The sequence below is a fragment of the Sarcophilus harrisii genome, chromosome 3 (assembly GCF_902635505.1).
Source record: "Sarcophilus harrisii chromosome 3, mSarHar1.11, whole genome shotgun sequence".
Taxonomy (NCBI): Eukaryota; Metazoa; Chordata; class Mammalia; order Dasyuromorphia; family Dasyuridae; genus Sarcophilus; species Sarcophilus harrisii.
The window spans coordinates 445,472,162-445,484,760 of record NC_045428.1 but is presented as its reverse complement, the minus strand read 5'-3'; the positions used below and the strand labels follow the sequence as shown (position 1 = coordinate 445,484,760).

The 12,599-nt window shown below is 34.0% G+C and overlaps 1 protein-coding gene across 8 annotated transcripts in view; it reads left to right on the top strand.

The window, feature by feature from the left end:
* IFT88 (intraflagellar transport 88) overlaps positions 1-12,599 on the top strand; it is a 111,103-nt gene that overhangs the window by 34,108 nt on the left and 64,396 nt on the right. For all 8 annotated transcript variants that reach the window (XR_004233150.1, XM_031960817.1, XM_031960820.1 and 5 more), the window contains one exon: positions 9,819-9,918. Coding sequence is in view for 7 of the 8 variants with exons in the window: in XM_031960817.1 (XP_031816677.1) it covers positions 9,819-9,918 (100 nt within the window). In the remaining variant the exon portion in view is untranslated. The remainder of the gene's footprint in view (positions 1-9,818; positions 9,919-12,599) is intronic.

Here is a 12,599-nt window from a genome sequence, read left to right as displayed (position 1 = left end):
CATAGTCATCTACTTAGTTCCAGAAAAGGAACTTAAGAATCCAAGTTTTCCTGATTTTGTATCATAAATAAATAGGACTTATATGGTGGTTTTCAGATTGCTTTTATACATTTTATCATATTTGATTTTTTTCAGTAACAGTGTAAATTAAATATGATAACCCCCATTTTCCAGATTAAAAAAAAAATAGAGATTCATATGTTATATAGTTCTAGGTTACTCCTGGTGAACAGAGAACACTGCAGACCATATGCTCATGGTACACTGCTTTCCTGTTCCTCTGGTAATAACAAGAATAGAGATGAAAGGTTGTCAGAGTGCTATCTAGTCTTTAGCCATCTTACATTTCCCTTAATAGCAATGTTTCCTCTGGCTAGATGCCAGGCACTTGCTTGTGTGTTGAAACTCTGTATGCAGATTTTGGATCCCTCTTCATTTTTAGGAAACATGATTTCCACCTTATACACACATCCATAGAAGAAGAAACTTTTATTCATGGCATTTGTAGCAATCAAAAGTAGTATATATTTTTGTTTCTTAAATTATTTCAGGTGAATTTTGAGTGATTAAAAATGTTATATCCCATAATCATTTGACATATAGCAATTACATCGCAAATAAAGATAAATAGTGTTTAGTCAAAATTAGAGGAAATTTAGAAACTTTTGAAGTAGTTCAAAGAATAAAAATGTGTTTACTTAATAAAACCTAAGTAAACTATCCAAACCTTTTAAGCATATAATGATTGTTTGTCAGAGATGTGGTAACTTATCAAACAGAAAGCTTAGCTTACCTTAGCTCACCTAAAATATGATTTTGTAAAACTCTGTAGAGCTAGAATCATTTTCTGTATGACTTGAAATAGAGTTGTGGTTTTTTTATTTTATTTTTTTTATTATAATAACTTTTTATTGACAGAACCCATGCCAGGATAATTATTTACATTATCCCTTGCACTCACTTCTGTTCCGATTTTTCTCCTCTCTCCCTTCACCCCCTTCCCCAGATGGCAAGCAGTCCTATATATTTTGAATATGTCGCAATATATCCTAGATACAATACATGTGTACAGAACCAAACAGTTCTCTTGTTGCACAGGGAGAATTGGATTCAGAAAGTAAAAATAACCTAGGAAGAAAAACAAAAATGCAAACAGTTTACATTCATTTCCCAGTGTTCTTTCTTTGGGTGTAGCTGCTTCTGTCCATCATTGATCAATTGAAACTGAATTAGGTCTTTGTCAAAGAAATCCACTTCCATCAGAATACATCTTTATACAGTATCATTGTTGAAGTATATGATGATCTCCTGGTTCTGCTCATTTCATTTAGCATCAGTTCATATAAGTCTCACCAAGCCTCTCTGTATTCATCCTGCTGGTCGAAATAGAGTTGTTTTTTTTTTTATTTTATTATAATAACTTTTTATTGACAGAACCCATGCCAGGATAATTATTTACATTATCCCTTGCATTCACTTCTGTTCCGATTTTTCTCCTCTCTCCCTCCACCCTCCTCCCCTAGATGGCAAGCAGTCCTATATATGTTGAATATGTCCTAGTATATCCTAGATACAATGTATGTGTGCAGATCCAAACAGTTTTCTTGTTGCAATTCTCCAATCCGGAGAATTGGATTCAAAAGGTAGAAATAACCCGGGGAAAAACAAAAATGCAAACGTTTCATTCATTTCCCAGTTTTTCTTTGGGTGTACTTTTCTTCCATCATTGATCTTGAAACGAATTGGTCTCTTTGTCAAAGAAATCCACTTCCATGATTACTTCATACAGATTTGTTGGGAAAGTATATAATGATCTTTTGGTTCTGCTCATTTCTTACTAGTTCATGTAATTCTCTTAAGCCTCTTGATTCATCTTGCTGGTCATTTTTCCAAAAATAATATTCCATAACATTCATATACCACAATTTCCAACCATTTCCAGTTGATGGGCACCACTCGTTTCCAAACTTTAGCCACACAAACAGGGCTGCCACAAACATTTTCTCTGTTCCTCCTTTTTAGTATCTCCCTTGGGGTTTTCCCGTAGAAACCTGCTGGATCAAAGGGGTATGCACAGTTTGATAACTTTTTGGGCATAATTCAGATTGCTCTCAGAATGGTTGGATTCATTCCAGCTCCACCAACAATGTATCGTGTCCCAGTTTTCCCGATCCTCAACCTCATCAATTTTTCCTGTCATCTTAGCCAATCGCAGGTGTGGTGGTATCTCAGGTTTCTTAATTTGCATTTTTGATTAATAAGATTTGGAAACTCTTTCATATGAGTGGTAATGTTTCAATTTCATCATCTGAAAATTGTCTTTCATATCCTTTAACCATTTATCAATTGGAGAATGGCTTGGTTTCTTATAAATTAGGCAGTTCTATATATTTTGGTGGGCCTTTTTGAACCTTTAATTGTGAAGATGTTTTCAGTTTGTTGCTTCCCTTCTAATCTTGTTTACGTTAGTTTTGTTTTACAAAGCTTTTTAATTTGATGTAATCAAAATTTTCTTTTTTGATCAATAATGGTCTCTAGTTGTCTTTAGTCACAAATTTCTTCCTCCTCCACAAGTCTGAAGATAAACTTCCTATGTTCCTCCAATTTGTTTATAATCTGTTCTTTATGTCTAAACATGGACCCATTTTGATCTTATCTTGGTATCGTTGTTAAGGTGGGTCCATCCTAATTTCTGCCATACAAATTTCCAGTTATCCCAATGTTTTGTCAAATAATGGTTCTTATCCCAAAGTGAGGATCTTTGGGTTTGTCAAAACTAAATTGCTATAGTTGACTATTCTGTCTTGTGAACCTAACCTTTCCCTGATCAAAATCTTTTCTTAGCCAATACAAATGGTTTTGGTGACTGCTTTTAAATATGTTTTTGATCGGGTACAGCTGGCCCACCTTCATTTGATTTTTTTTTTATTAATTCTTTTTGGATTCTTACCTTTTATTATTCCATATGAATTTTTTTTATTTTTCTGATCATTAAAATATTTTCTTAATCTGATTGGTATAGCACAAAATAAATGATTAGTTTAGGGAGTATTTCATCTTTATTATATTTCCCACCATCCAGGGACACTTGATATTTTCAATTGTTTAAGTCTGACTTTATTTTTGTGGAAAGTTTTTGTAATTTAGCTCATATAATTCCTGACTTTCCTTTGTGATAGATTCCCAAATATTTTTATGCTTGACAGTTATTCTGAATGGAATTTCTTTTTTATCTCTTTTTTTGGTTTTGGGATGTATAAAAATGCTGAGGATTTATGGGGATTTATTTTATAACCTGCAATTTTGCTAAAGTTTTGGATTATTTCTAATAGCTTTTTTGTAGAATCTCTAGGGTTCTCTAAGTAGACCATCATATCATCTGCAAAGAGTCATAGTTTGGTTTCCTCACTAGCTATTCTGATTCCTTTGATCTCTTTCTTGACTCTTATTGCCGAGGCCAGTGTTTCTAATACAATATTGAATAATAATGGTGACAGTGGGCAACCTTGCTTCACTCCAGATTTTACTGGGAAAGATTCCAGTTTTTCCCCATTGCATATGATGCTTACTGATGGTTTTAAATATATGCTCCTGACTATTTTAAGAAAAAGTCCATTTATTCCTATACTCTCAAGTATTTTTCTTAGGAATGGATGTTGGATTTTATCAAATGCTTTTTCTGCATCTGTTGAGATGATCATATGATTTTTGTTAATTTGGTTATTAACATGGCCAATTATATTGATAGTTTTCCTAATATTGAACCAGCCCTGCATTCCTGGTACAAATCCTACTTGGTCCTGGTGTATTATCCTGGGGATGATTTTCTGTAATCTTTTTGCTAATATTTTATTTAAGATTTTAGCATCGGTATTCATTAGAGAGATTGGTCTATAATTTTCTTTCTCTGTTTTCAGCCTACCTGGTTTAGGTATCAGTACCATGTCTGTGTCGTAAAAGGGGTTTGGTAGGACTCCTTCAGTCCCTATTTTTTCAAATAGTTTATAAAGCCTTGGGGTTAATTGTTCTTTAAATGTTTGGTAGAATTCACATGTAAATCCATCTGGTCCTGGGGATTTTTTCTTAGGGAGTTGGTTAATAGCTTGTTCTATTTCTTTTTCTAAGATGGGACTGTTTAGGATATTTACTTCTTCCTCTGTTAATCTGGGCAAGCTATATTTTTGAAGGTATTCTTCCATTTCATTTAAGTTGTTGAATTTATTGCCATAAAGTTGGGCAAAATAATTCCTAATTATTGCTCTAATTTCCTCTTCATTAGTGGCGAGTTCTCCCTTTTCATTTTTTTTTTTTAAATAGCCTTTTATTTACAGGTTATATGCATGGGTAACTTTACAGCATTAACAATTGCCAAACCTCTTGTTCCAATTTTTTACCTCTTACCCCCCCCCACCCCCTCCCCCAGATGACAGGATGACCAGTAGATGTTAAATACATTAAAATGCAAATTAGATACACAATAAGTATACATGACCAAAACGTTATTTTGCTGTACAAAAAGAATCAGACTCTGAAATATTGTGCAATTAGCTTGTGAAGGAAATCAAAAATGCATGTGTGCATAAATATTCCCTTTTCATTTTTAAGACTAACAATTTGATTTTCCTCTTTCCTTTTTTTAATCAGATTTACTAAGGGTATGTCTATTTTGTTGGTTTTTTCATAGAACCAACTCTTAGTTTTATTAATTAATTCAATATTTTTTTTTACTTTCAATTTTATTGATCTCTCCTTTTAATTTTAGAATTTCAAGTTTAGTGTTTGACTGGGGGGTTTTAATTTGTTCCTTTTCTAGCATTTTTAGTTGCAAGCTCAATTCGTTGACCTTCTCTTTCTCTACTTTATGCAAGTAAGCCTCTAGAGATATGAAATTTCCCCTTATTACCGCTTTGGCTGCATCCCACATATTTTGATATGATGTCTCATTATGTCATTTTCTTGGGTGAAGTTATTAATTATGTCTATGATTTGCTGTTTCACTAATCATTCTTTAGTATGAGATTATTTAGTTTCCAATTATTTTTTGGTCTACTTTCCCCTGGCTTTTTGTTGAGTGTAATTTTATTGCATCATGGTCTGAAAAGGATGCATTCACTATTTCTGCCTTACTGCATTTGAGTTTGAGGTTTTTATGTCCTAATATAGGTCTATTTTTGTATAGGTTCCATGAACTGCTGAAAAGAAAATGTACTCCTTTCTGTCTCCATTTCGTTTTCTCCAGAGGTCTATCATATCTAACTTTTCTAGTATTCTATTGACCTCTTTGACTTCTTTCTTATTTATTTTGTGATTTGATTTATCTAATTCTGAGAGTGCAAGGTTGAGATCTCCCACTATTATATTTTTGCTATCTATTTCTTCTTGCAGCTCTTTAATTTCTCTTTAAAATTTAGATGCTACACCACTTGGTGCATATATGTTTAATATTGATATTGCTTCATTATTTATGCTACCTTTTAGCAAGATATAGTGCCCTTCCTTATCTCTTTTAATTAGATCAATTTTTGTTTTTGCTTGATCTGAGATCAGGATGGCTACCCCTTCTTTTTTGACTTCACCTGAAGCATGGTAGATTTTGCTCCATCCTTTTACCTTTATTCTGCATGTATCTCCCTGGTTCAGGTGTGTTTCCTGTAAACAACATATTGTAGGATTCTGGCTTTTAATCCATTCTGCTAATCACTTCCTCTTTATGGGGAGTTTACCCGTTCACATTTACGTTAAAATTACCAATTCTGTGATACTTGCCATCTTGTAACCCTATTTATGCTTTTCTCCCTTCTTTCCCCTTCCCCCTTCCAGTATTAAACTTGAGCACCCCTTGCTTCTCACAGCCCTCCTTTTAGTATCCCTCCTCCCCACCTTAGGTTCCTCCCCTATTCCCTCTCAGTTTTGTATTCCTTCTGCTTACGTTATTCCTTCCCTTTTCACTTTCCTTCTCACTTTTCAATGAGGATGGGAGGATTTCCTCATATATTGAATATGCCTAAAATTTTTTCTCTTAAAGTCAATTCTTATGGCAGTAAAATACCCACTATATTCATCCCCCTCCATTCTTTCTCTCAGATATAATAGGTTTCCTTTGCCTCTTCAAGAGATGTAGTACCCCCCTTTACCCTTTTTCTGGTACAATGTCCTTTCCACCTCTAATTTCTAGAACAAGGTATACATGTATTTTCTATACATCTTTACAGCAGAAATATAGTTCCCAAGATTTCTTTTTACCTTTTTAGTTTTTTCTTGAATTCTATATTTGCATATCAAACTTCTTATTAAGTTCTGGTTTTTCCACCAAAAATAGGTGAAATTCACTTATTTCGTTGAATGACCATCTTCTTCCCTGGAAAAGATGCTCATTCTGGCTGGGTAAGTTATTTTTGGTTGCATACCGAGTTCCTTAGCCTTTCGGAATATCATATTCAGGCCCTTTGATCTTTTAATGTGGATGCTGCTAGATCTTGGTGATCCTTATTGTGGCTCCTCTATATTTGAATTGGGTTTTTCTAGCCGCTTGGAGTATTTTTTCCTTCGTTTGAGGGTTCTGGCATTTGGCCACTATGTTTCTTGGTGTTTTGATTTTAAGATCCCTTTCAGTGGGTGATCGATGAATCCTTTCAATGTCTATTTACCCTCTGTTTCTATGACTTCTGGGCAGTTCTCTTTGATAATTTCCTGGAAAATAGTGTCCAGGCTCTTTTTTCATTGTATTTTTCTAGGGTCAATAATTCTCAGATTGTCTCTCCTAGAACTGTTTTCCAGGTCTGTTGTTTTCCCCAGAAGGTATTTCACATTTTTCTCCATTGTTTGGTTTTTTTGGTCTTGCTTGACTGATTCTTGTCTCCTCGAGTCATTCAATTCCATTTGTTCTATTATTTTCAATGAAGTGTTTTCTTCAGTCACTTTTTTTATACCTTTTTCTAATTGTCCAATTTGTTCTATGGAATGTTTTTCCATTTCGCCCATTTTATTCTTTAGTGAGCTATTTTCTGTTTCCAGTTCACTAATCCTATTTTTAGGATTTGATTTCTTTATCCACTCTGTCTTTAAGTGAGTGGGATGACTTCTCAGTCTCTCTTCAAGCCTCCTCTCCTTTTCCATTTTCTTCTCGCTCTCTTGTGAGAGCCTTTTTAATTTCTTCTATGAGATTCATCTGTGCTGAGGAACAGATGATCTCCTGTGGGGATTCACCTGAAGATAATCTGTTTTTAGTCTCCTCAGGGTTTAGAGTCTGCTCTCTGTCCGTATAAAAGCTGTCAATCGTTAAAGTCCTTTTTAACTTTTTGCTCATTTTGTCAGAGAAGAATCAGAGAAACCTAGCAAAGAAAGAAAAGGAAAAAAAACCTAGCAAAGAAAGAAAAGGAAAAAAAAACCCCAAATGGAATCTGCCTTTTTGGGGGAGGGGGCTGGGTGGCGTTACCGAGCTTCCTCTACAGACTGCGGGGGCAGCAGCGAGGCTCTAGGGGACTGTGCTGCGCCTGCCCTCTGAGAGTCTGAGAGCGTGCTGAGACGCTGTGGGGGAGGGGTGGCCGGTCCCAAGGAACTCCAGCTGTTTGGGGTTGTATTCTTCACCCCCGGTGTTTTTAGCTTCTCTGCTGGGCCACTGACTTGCTGCCAGGGCAAAGTATCCAGTTCTGTAGCGAAACTCTCCCCACAGAGACAGCTGAGATCACACCCCAACCCCCTCCAGTTTGCTTGGCTGTGAGCTGCCTGCTGAGCTCCTGCTGCCACTGCCTGCCCTCAGCCTGTGCCCAATCTAAAACCGTCCTGCCCTCGAGCAAAAACAGACCTTTCCTGTCGAATCTCAAGGGTGTCTTCTCTTGGTAACTGATTGTGGGTTTTTTTTCAGTCAAGCATTAATTCAGAGGCTTGTCATGAAATGAATTCTGAGAGAAAACATGGAGCTTACACAGCTGTGTGCCTCCTCTCAGCCATCTTGAAATAGAGTTGTTTTGATTGTATTTGTAAATCCACTCATCAAGAAGGAAATTATATGTTTATAGATAATTCATAGCATTAATTTAATAATATTGTCTGCATTATTATAGCAAAGGTTTTTTTTGTCTTATAAAATAAGTATCTTTATGTTCTGTTTTGAAATGCCTAAATTAGCCAGCTAAAGCCATTCAAAGTCATAAGGATTAAGTCAAATAAGTAGACTCTTCCTGTGTGAAAAACTTATTTAGTGATCTTCCTCCCCTTACAAATACATTCAAATATTGTTCTTGGAATCAAATATTCTACAAATGCTTTTCAATATGTATACTTTTTGGTTTATTTTGCTTTATTACAGTATGAGATTACTTGAAAATTACATTACCAGTACATTGTGGCCATACTGATTGAGAGCTCAAAATATAAGAGCCCTTTGACCTCAGAGGTGAGATGAATAAGGTGGGAGACTCCTAGAGTGTGAAAAGAGCTCCACTTTATTGTGTAGCACAGCCTTGTTGATAGACATTTTTGCAAGAGTGATTGTGAACAGTAGACAATCCCCAATCACCATTCAGAGAAGCAGCTCGTGGGTGTTGAGTATGCATGGTATCTGCCAATGGGAGGAGAGCCGATCCAGCCATCTAGCAACCTGCTCACAGGGCAGAGGCCCTGTCAAGGCATCCCTACTTACAAGCAACTAGCTGTGACCCTCAGACCTCCCCATTCCCATGGTCACAAATCACTGCTCCTTGCTCAACAAGAGAGTATTTCTGCAGCTCAGCAGAAAAGTTATTGTGCACCAAAGGTCGAGGTGGCCTCTGTACTCTCTTGGCAGGATCCCATACCTTAGCTCCAGTAGCAAAATTTTAAAATATATTTAGATCAATTTGAATAACATTAAACAGAATTATTATTATTGGCTATTAAAACATTCAAAATAGGCATTTTAAAAGTTATTTTTCACTGGTATCCAACTCTTCAACACCTCATTAGGGTTTTCTTTCTGGTTGGTGGTAGAACAGGTTTCTGTGGCTATGCTGTACCATCTTTCCATCTGGTTAAGATTAGCTTGATAAGTAATGGTTTCTTAGTAGTCAAAGTTTTAGCCTGTTTAAATCAGTTAGCAAATACTTAGAGTTCCCTGTGCAGAATGTTTTTAAAAAAAAAAAAAAAAAAAAAAAGTTGTGTTCCTTGTCTTCAAGTTATCCAAAAATAAAAATGAGACAGCTCCCTTCCCTTAAGGAATTTGAGTTCTTGCACTTCCCTTTGTATTTTGGTGCACCTGATCCTGTCACATCATAGGCTTGAATGATACCTGAAATACTTGACTTACCCATGCCAGTGGTTGTTGCAGTGTATTTAAGTCAGAGAAGTATGCTTTTTGAGCACTATAGCTTTTGCACATTTCCTCAGTTATATCCAAAGCAACAGAATTTAAAATACCACAAAAATGTAATGAAACACACACTTATGGCACAAAATTTAGTACTCAGCCAACAGACAACTACCTAAAGATGGGAAACCAGCTCAATCTGGTTTCATCTCACCAAGATCAGATGTTTCAAGTCAGCCTGATTGTTAGTAGGAACACCTAAGCATGACCTTTATTGTCACAAAATGAAATATCAGAATTAGTATTTACCAAGTAATTTACACAGGATTAATAGAGGATAATAAATCTTTATTAATTGATGGAGTGTAAACGGCTCCTCTGACTCCAAATCAAATACTCCTTCTACTAGAACATAATACATTTGAGTCAACTTTCAAAAACCTTGCGAAAGAGGTTTTTGAAAATTATTTTAGAAACAATAAGGCCAAAAAAGTGGTGTAGCAAATATATATCTCTTTAAACTTTTCCATTATAGGTGCGTTGAAGTAGTGAAAGCTTCTCAGTATGTAGAACTTGCAAATGATCTGGAAATAAATAAAGCAATTACCTACTTGAGGCAAAAGGACTTCAACCAAGTAAGTTTTTGTAATATTAGCAAAAGATACTTTGCTTGCATGGAGTATTACATAGAATAAATGCTATTTCATACATTTAAAAATAGGATATTTTGCTTTTACATTAATTAAAAAGTGCGATTCAAAAATCATAATGTTGTTTAACACTTTGTTTTAAATTTATACCCATTTCTCATCTTAAAACAAGGATTTCATATCATGAAGGATGTTTTTTTTGCTGTATGTGTTGCTTTAAATTTTATCAAAAAATTAAAACTAGTGGAAGAATTCCAAGTTCCTTAACTTTGTTTTCATGGTTTACTTCCTTATAAGAAAAGCAGTTCTCAAATGATTGGTCTGTGGGTTGCTTTTTAAGTATTACATTTTCAATAAGGCAATGCTTATGTTTTTGTTTGGGGCATGGAACAATATATTGTTATTAAATATGTTATTGAATAATATCAGCATTGTTTTATATTTTAATTACATTAAAACTTTTTTTGTACATTCACATATGTCATTTGAGCATTATTTTATTAATATAACAAAAAACAATTTTGACTGTTTCTGTTGAGATATTTTTTTCTATAACACTTGAGTTAGGAGATTTGTTGGGATTGTGTATCCCTCTGACATAGTATATAGGCAAAAACGTTTGAGAACTGTTACCTTGGTTGACAAAGATAAAAAAACTTTTGATGACAATAGAACTTTATAATATTTTATTAATAAATAATATTTTCCTCCAAGAAATGTTTAAAATTTAACTGTTGAAAAGATAATGTATCATATTTTTCCTTATTTTGGGGGATTTGCTTATATCAGCATGAGATCTGATGCCATTCTTAACTAAAATATCTATTTACATTATCAATGTCTTGATGTTAACAATTTTAATTGTGCTTTTCAATTATCATTTTCACTTTCTCTTCAACATTGCTGCTTTTATTTGTCTCTTGCTTTTTGTTTATGTCCTGTAAGTATGAAGAGGTAGGTATAATAAAATGTAGGTTTGAAAGGAACACTGTTAAGTTTAAAATAATCAAGATCCTATATATACAGTTGGCTTATAATGATTATTTAATGATCAGCGTTAGTATAGAGAGGATAAAACATGTTTTCTGCTGTGTTTACTTCCATACTCAGAAAGAAGATGCTTCAGTCTCAGGAGCAAAGTTTTTTGCCATAATTATTTGTGCCTCTTTCTGAGAAATAGGAAAAAATGCTTTTGTCTGAAACCAGACTACTGAAGGATTAAATGAATTGTTGAGGTTGTCACTGGCTATTAGTAACAAGTCACACATTGAATGTTAAAGAAAGAATTATATAATTCTAGGGGTAAAAATTGAAATAGAGAATATAAACAAGCAACACATATGTAAAAGGCAGCATTGTAAGCTATGCTTATAATGGTAAAAAGAAACAATATTCAGATTAGATGATAATTATCCTTTGAGAGCTTTATTTTAAGCTTTTATTTTATTTTCTATTTCTCAAACTTTAGCCAATTAAAATGGCATTTTATTTTAAAGGACTTAAAATAATATTTTGTAAATGAGTATTCATTGGACACCTAAAGAATCATTATAAAAATGTCCCTTTATGGAAGATCAAAACCTGAGCCAAAAAACTGACAGTGTTCTTTCCATTAGCTTTAGTCTTTTTAGAGTAGTTTGTTGTGTAGAATCTGTGTTTGTTGTTGTTGTTCAGTCATTTTTCAGTTGTCTGACTCTTCGTGAACCCCTCACCCCTTTAGGATTTTCTTGGCAGAGATATTGGAGTTTGTTATCTTCTTCTCCAGCTCATTTTACAGATGAGGAAACTGAGGCAAACAAGGTTAAGTGATTTGTCACACAGCTTGTAAGTGTCTGAGGCTAGATTTGAACTTGGGAAGCTGAATCTTTCTGAATTCAGAATTCCGAATCCCGAATACTTAGCTGCTCCTTAGAATCCTCATTACATGTGCCAAATTATGTTTCCATTATTTTTAAGTCATTTTCTTTTTTAAAGTTCTGTATTACTATAGACTTATCTTTATAATATAGTATCATTTTACTAAGATAATTTATTTTAAATAATTGCTCTTATATTATTGACTTTAAATGAGTTTTTAGATTTATAGTGTACTTGTTTTTTTAAGACAAGATGTATTTTATTTCAAAATGAATGCTTATGTTATGATTATATGTACTATGTAGAAAAACTGAATTACAAGGTATCATTGGTAAATGGTGAGTTTTACTTATCTGATTTGCTTTAGAAAATTTCCAGGAATGACTTGCTTATAGTATAACATACCACTGCTATACCATTTGTCATTTAGTTTTGCAGTTAGTTATAAGTATCATAACTTTAAGTACCGCATTACTATTTGTTTACATTCTTACCTTTAGATTTTAGTATTATATTATATTATTATAACTATAACATATTATAATTCATAACTCACATACTACATATCTTTAAGTAAAACAATTATATATTCATTATAAAAGAGTACTAAAAATGAAAAATTATGTATTTCAACCTACAGTCAAAGTAAAATAAAGCTTATAAAGTTGAGAGATACAGAGAGCTAAGGCTTTCACATTTTAACAGTTGGGTAATTGTATGTGGAGTCTGTGAGGTAGCAACTACAGCATGAGCAACATGAGTCAGGAATGTTTGTGAGGTAAGTTGGAGAGATTCCATGGCTTTCCACA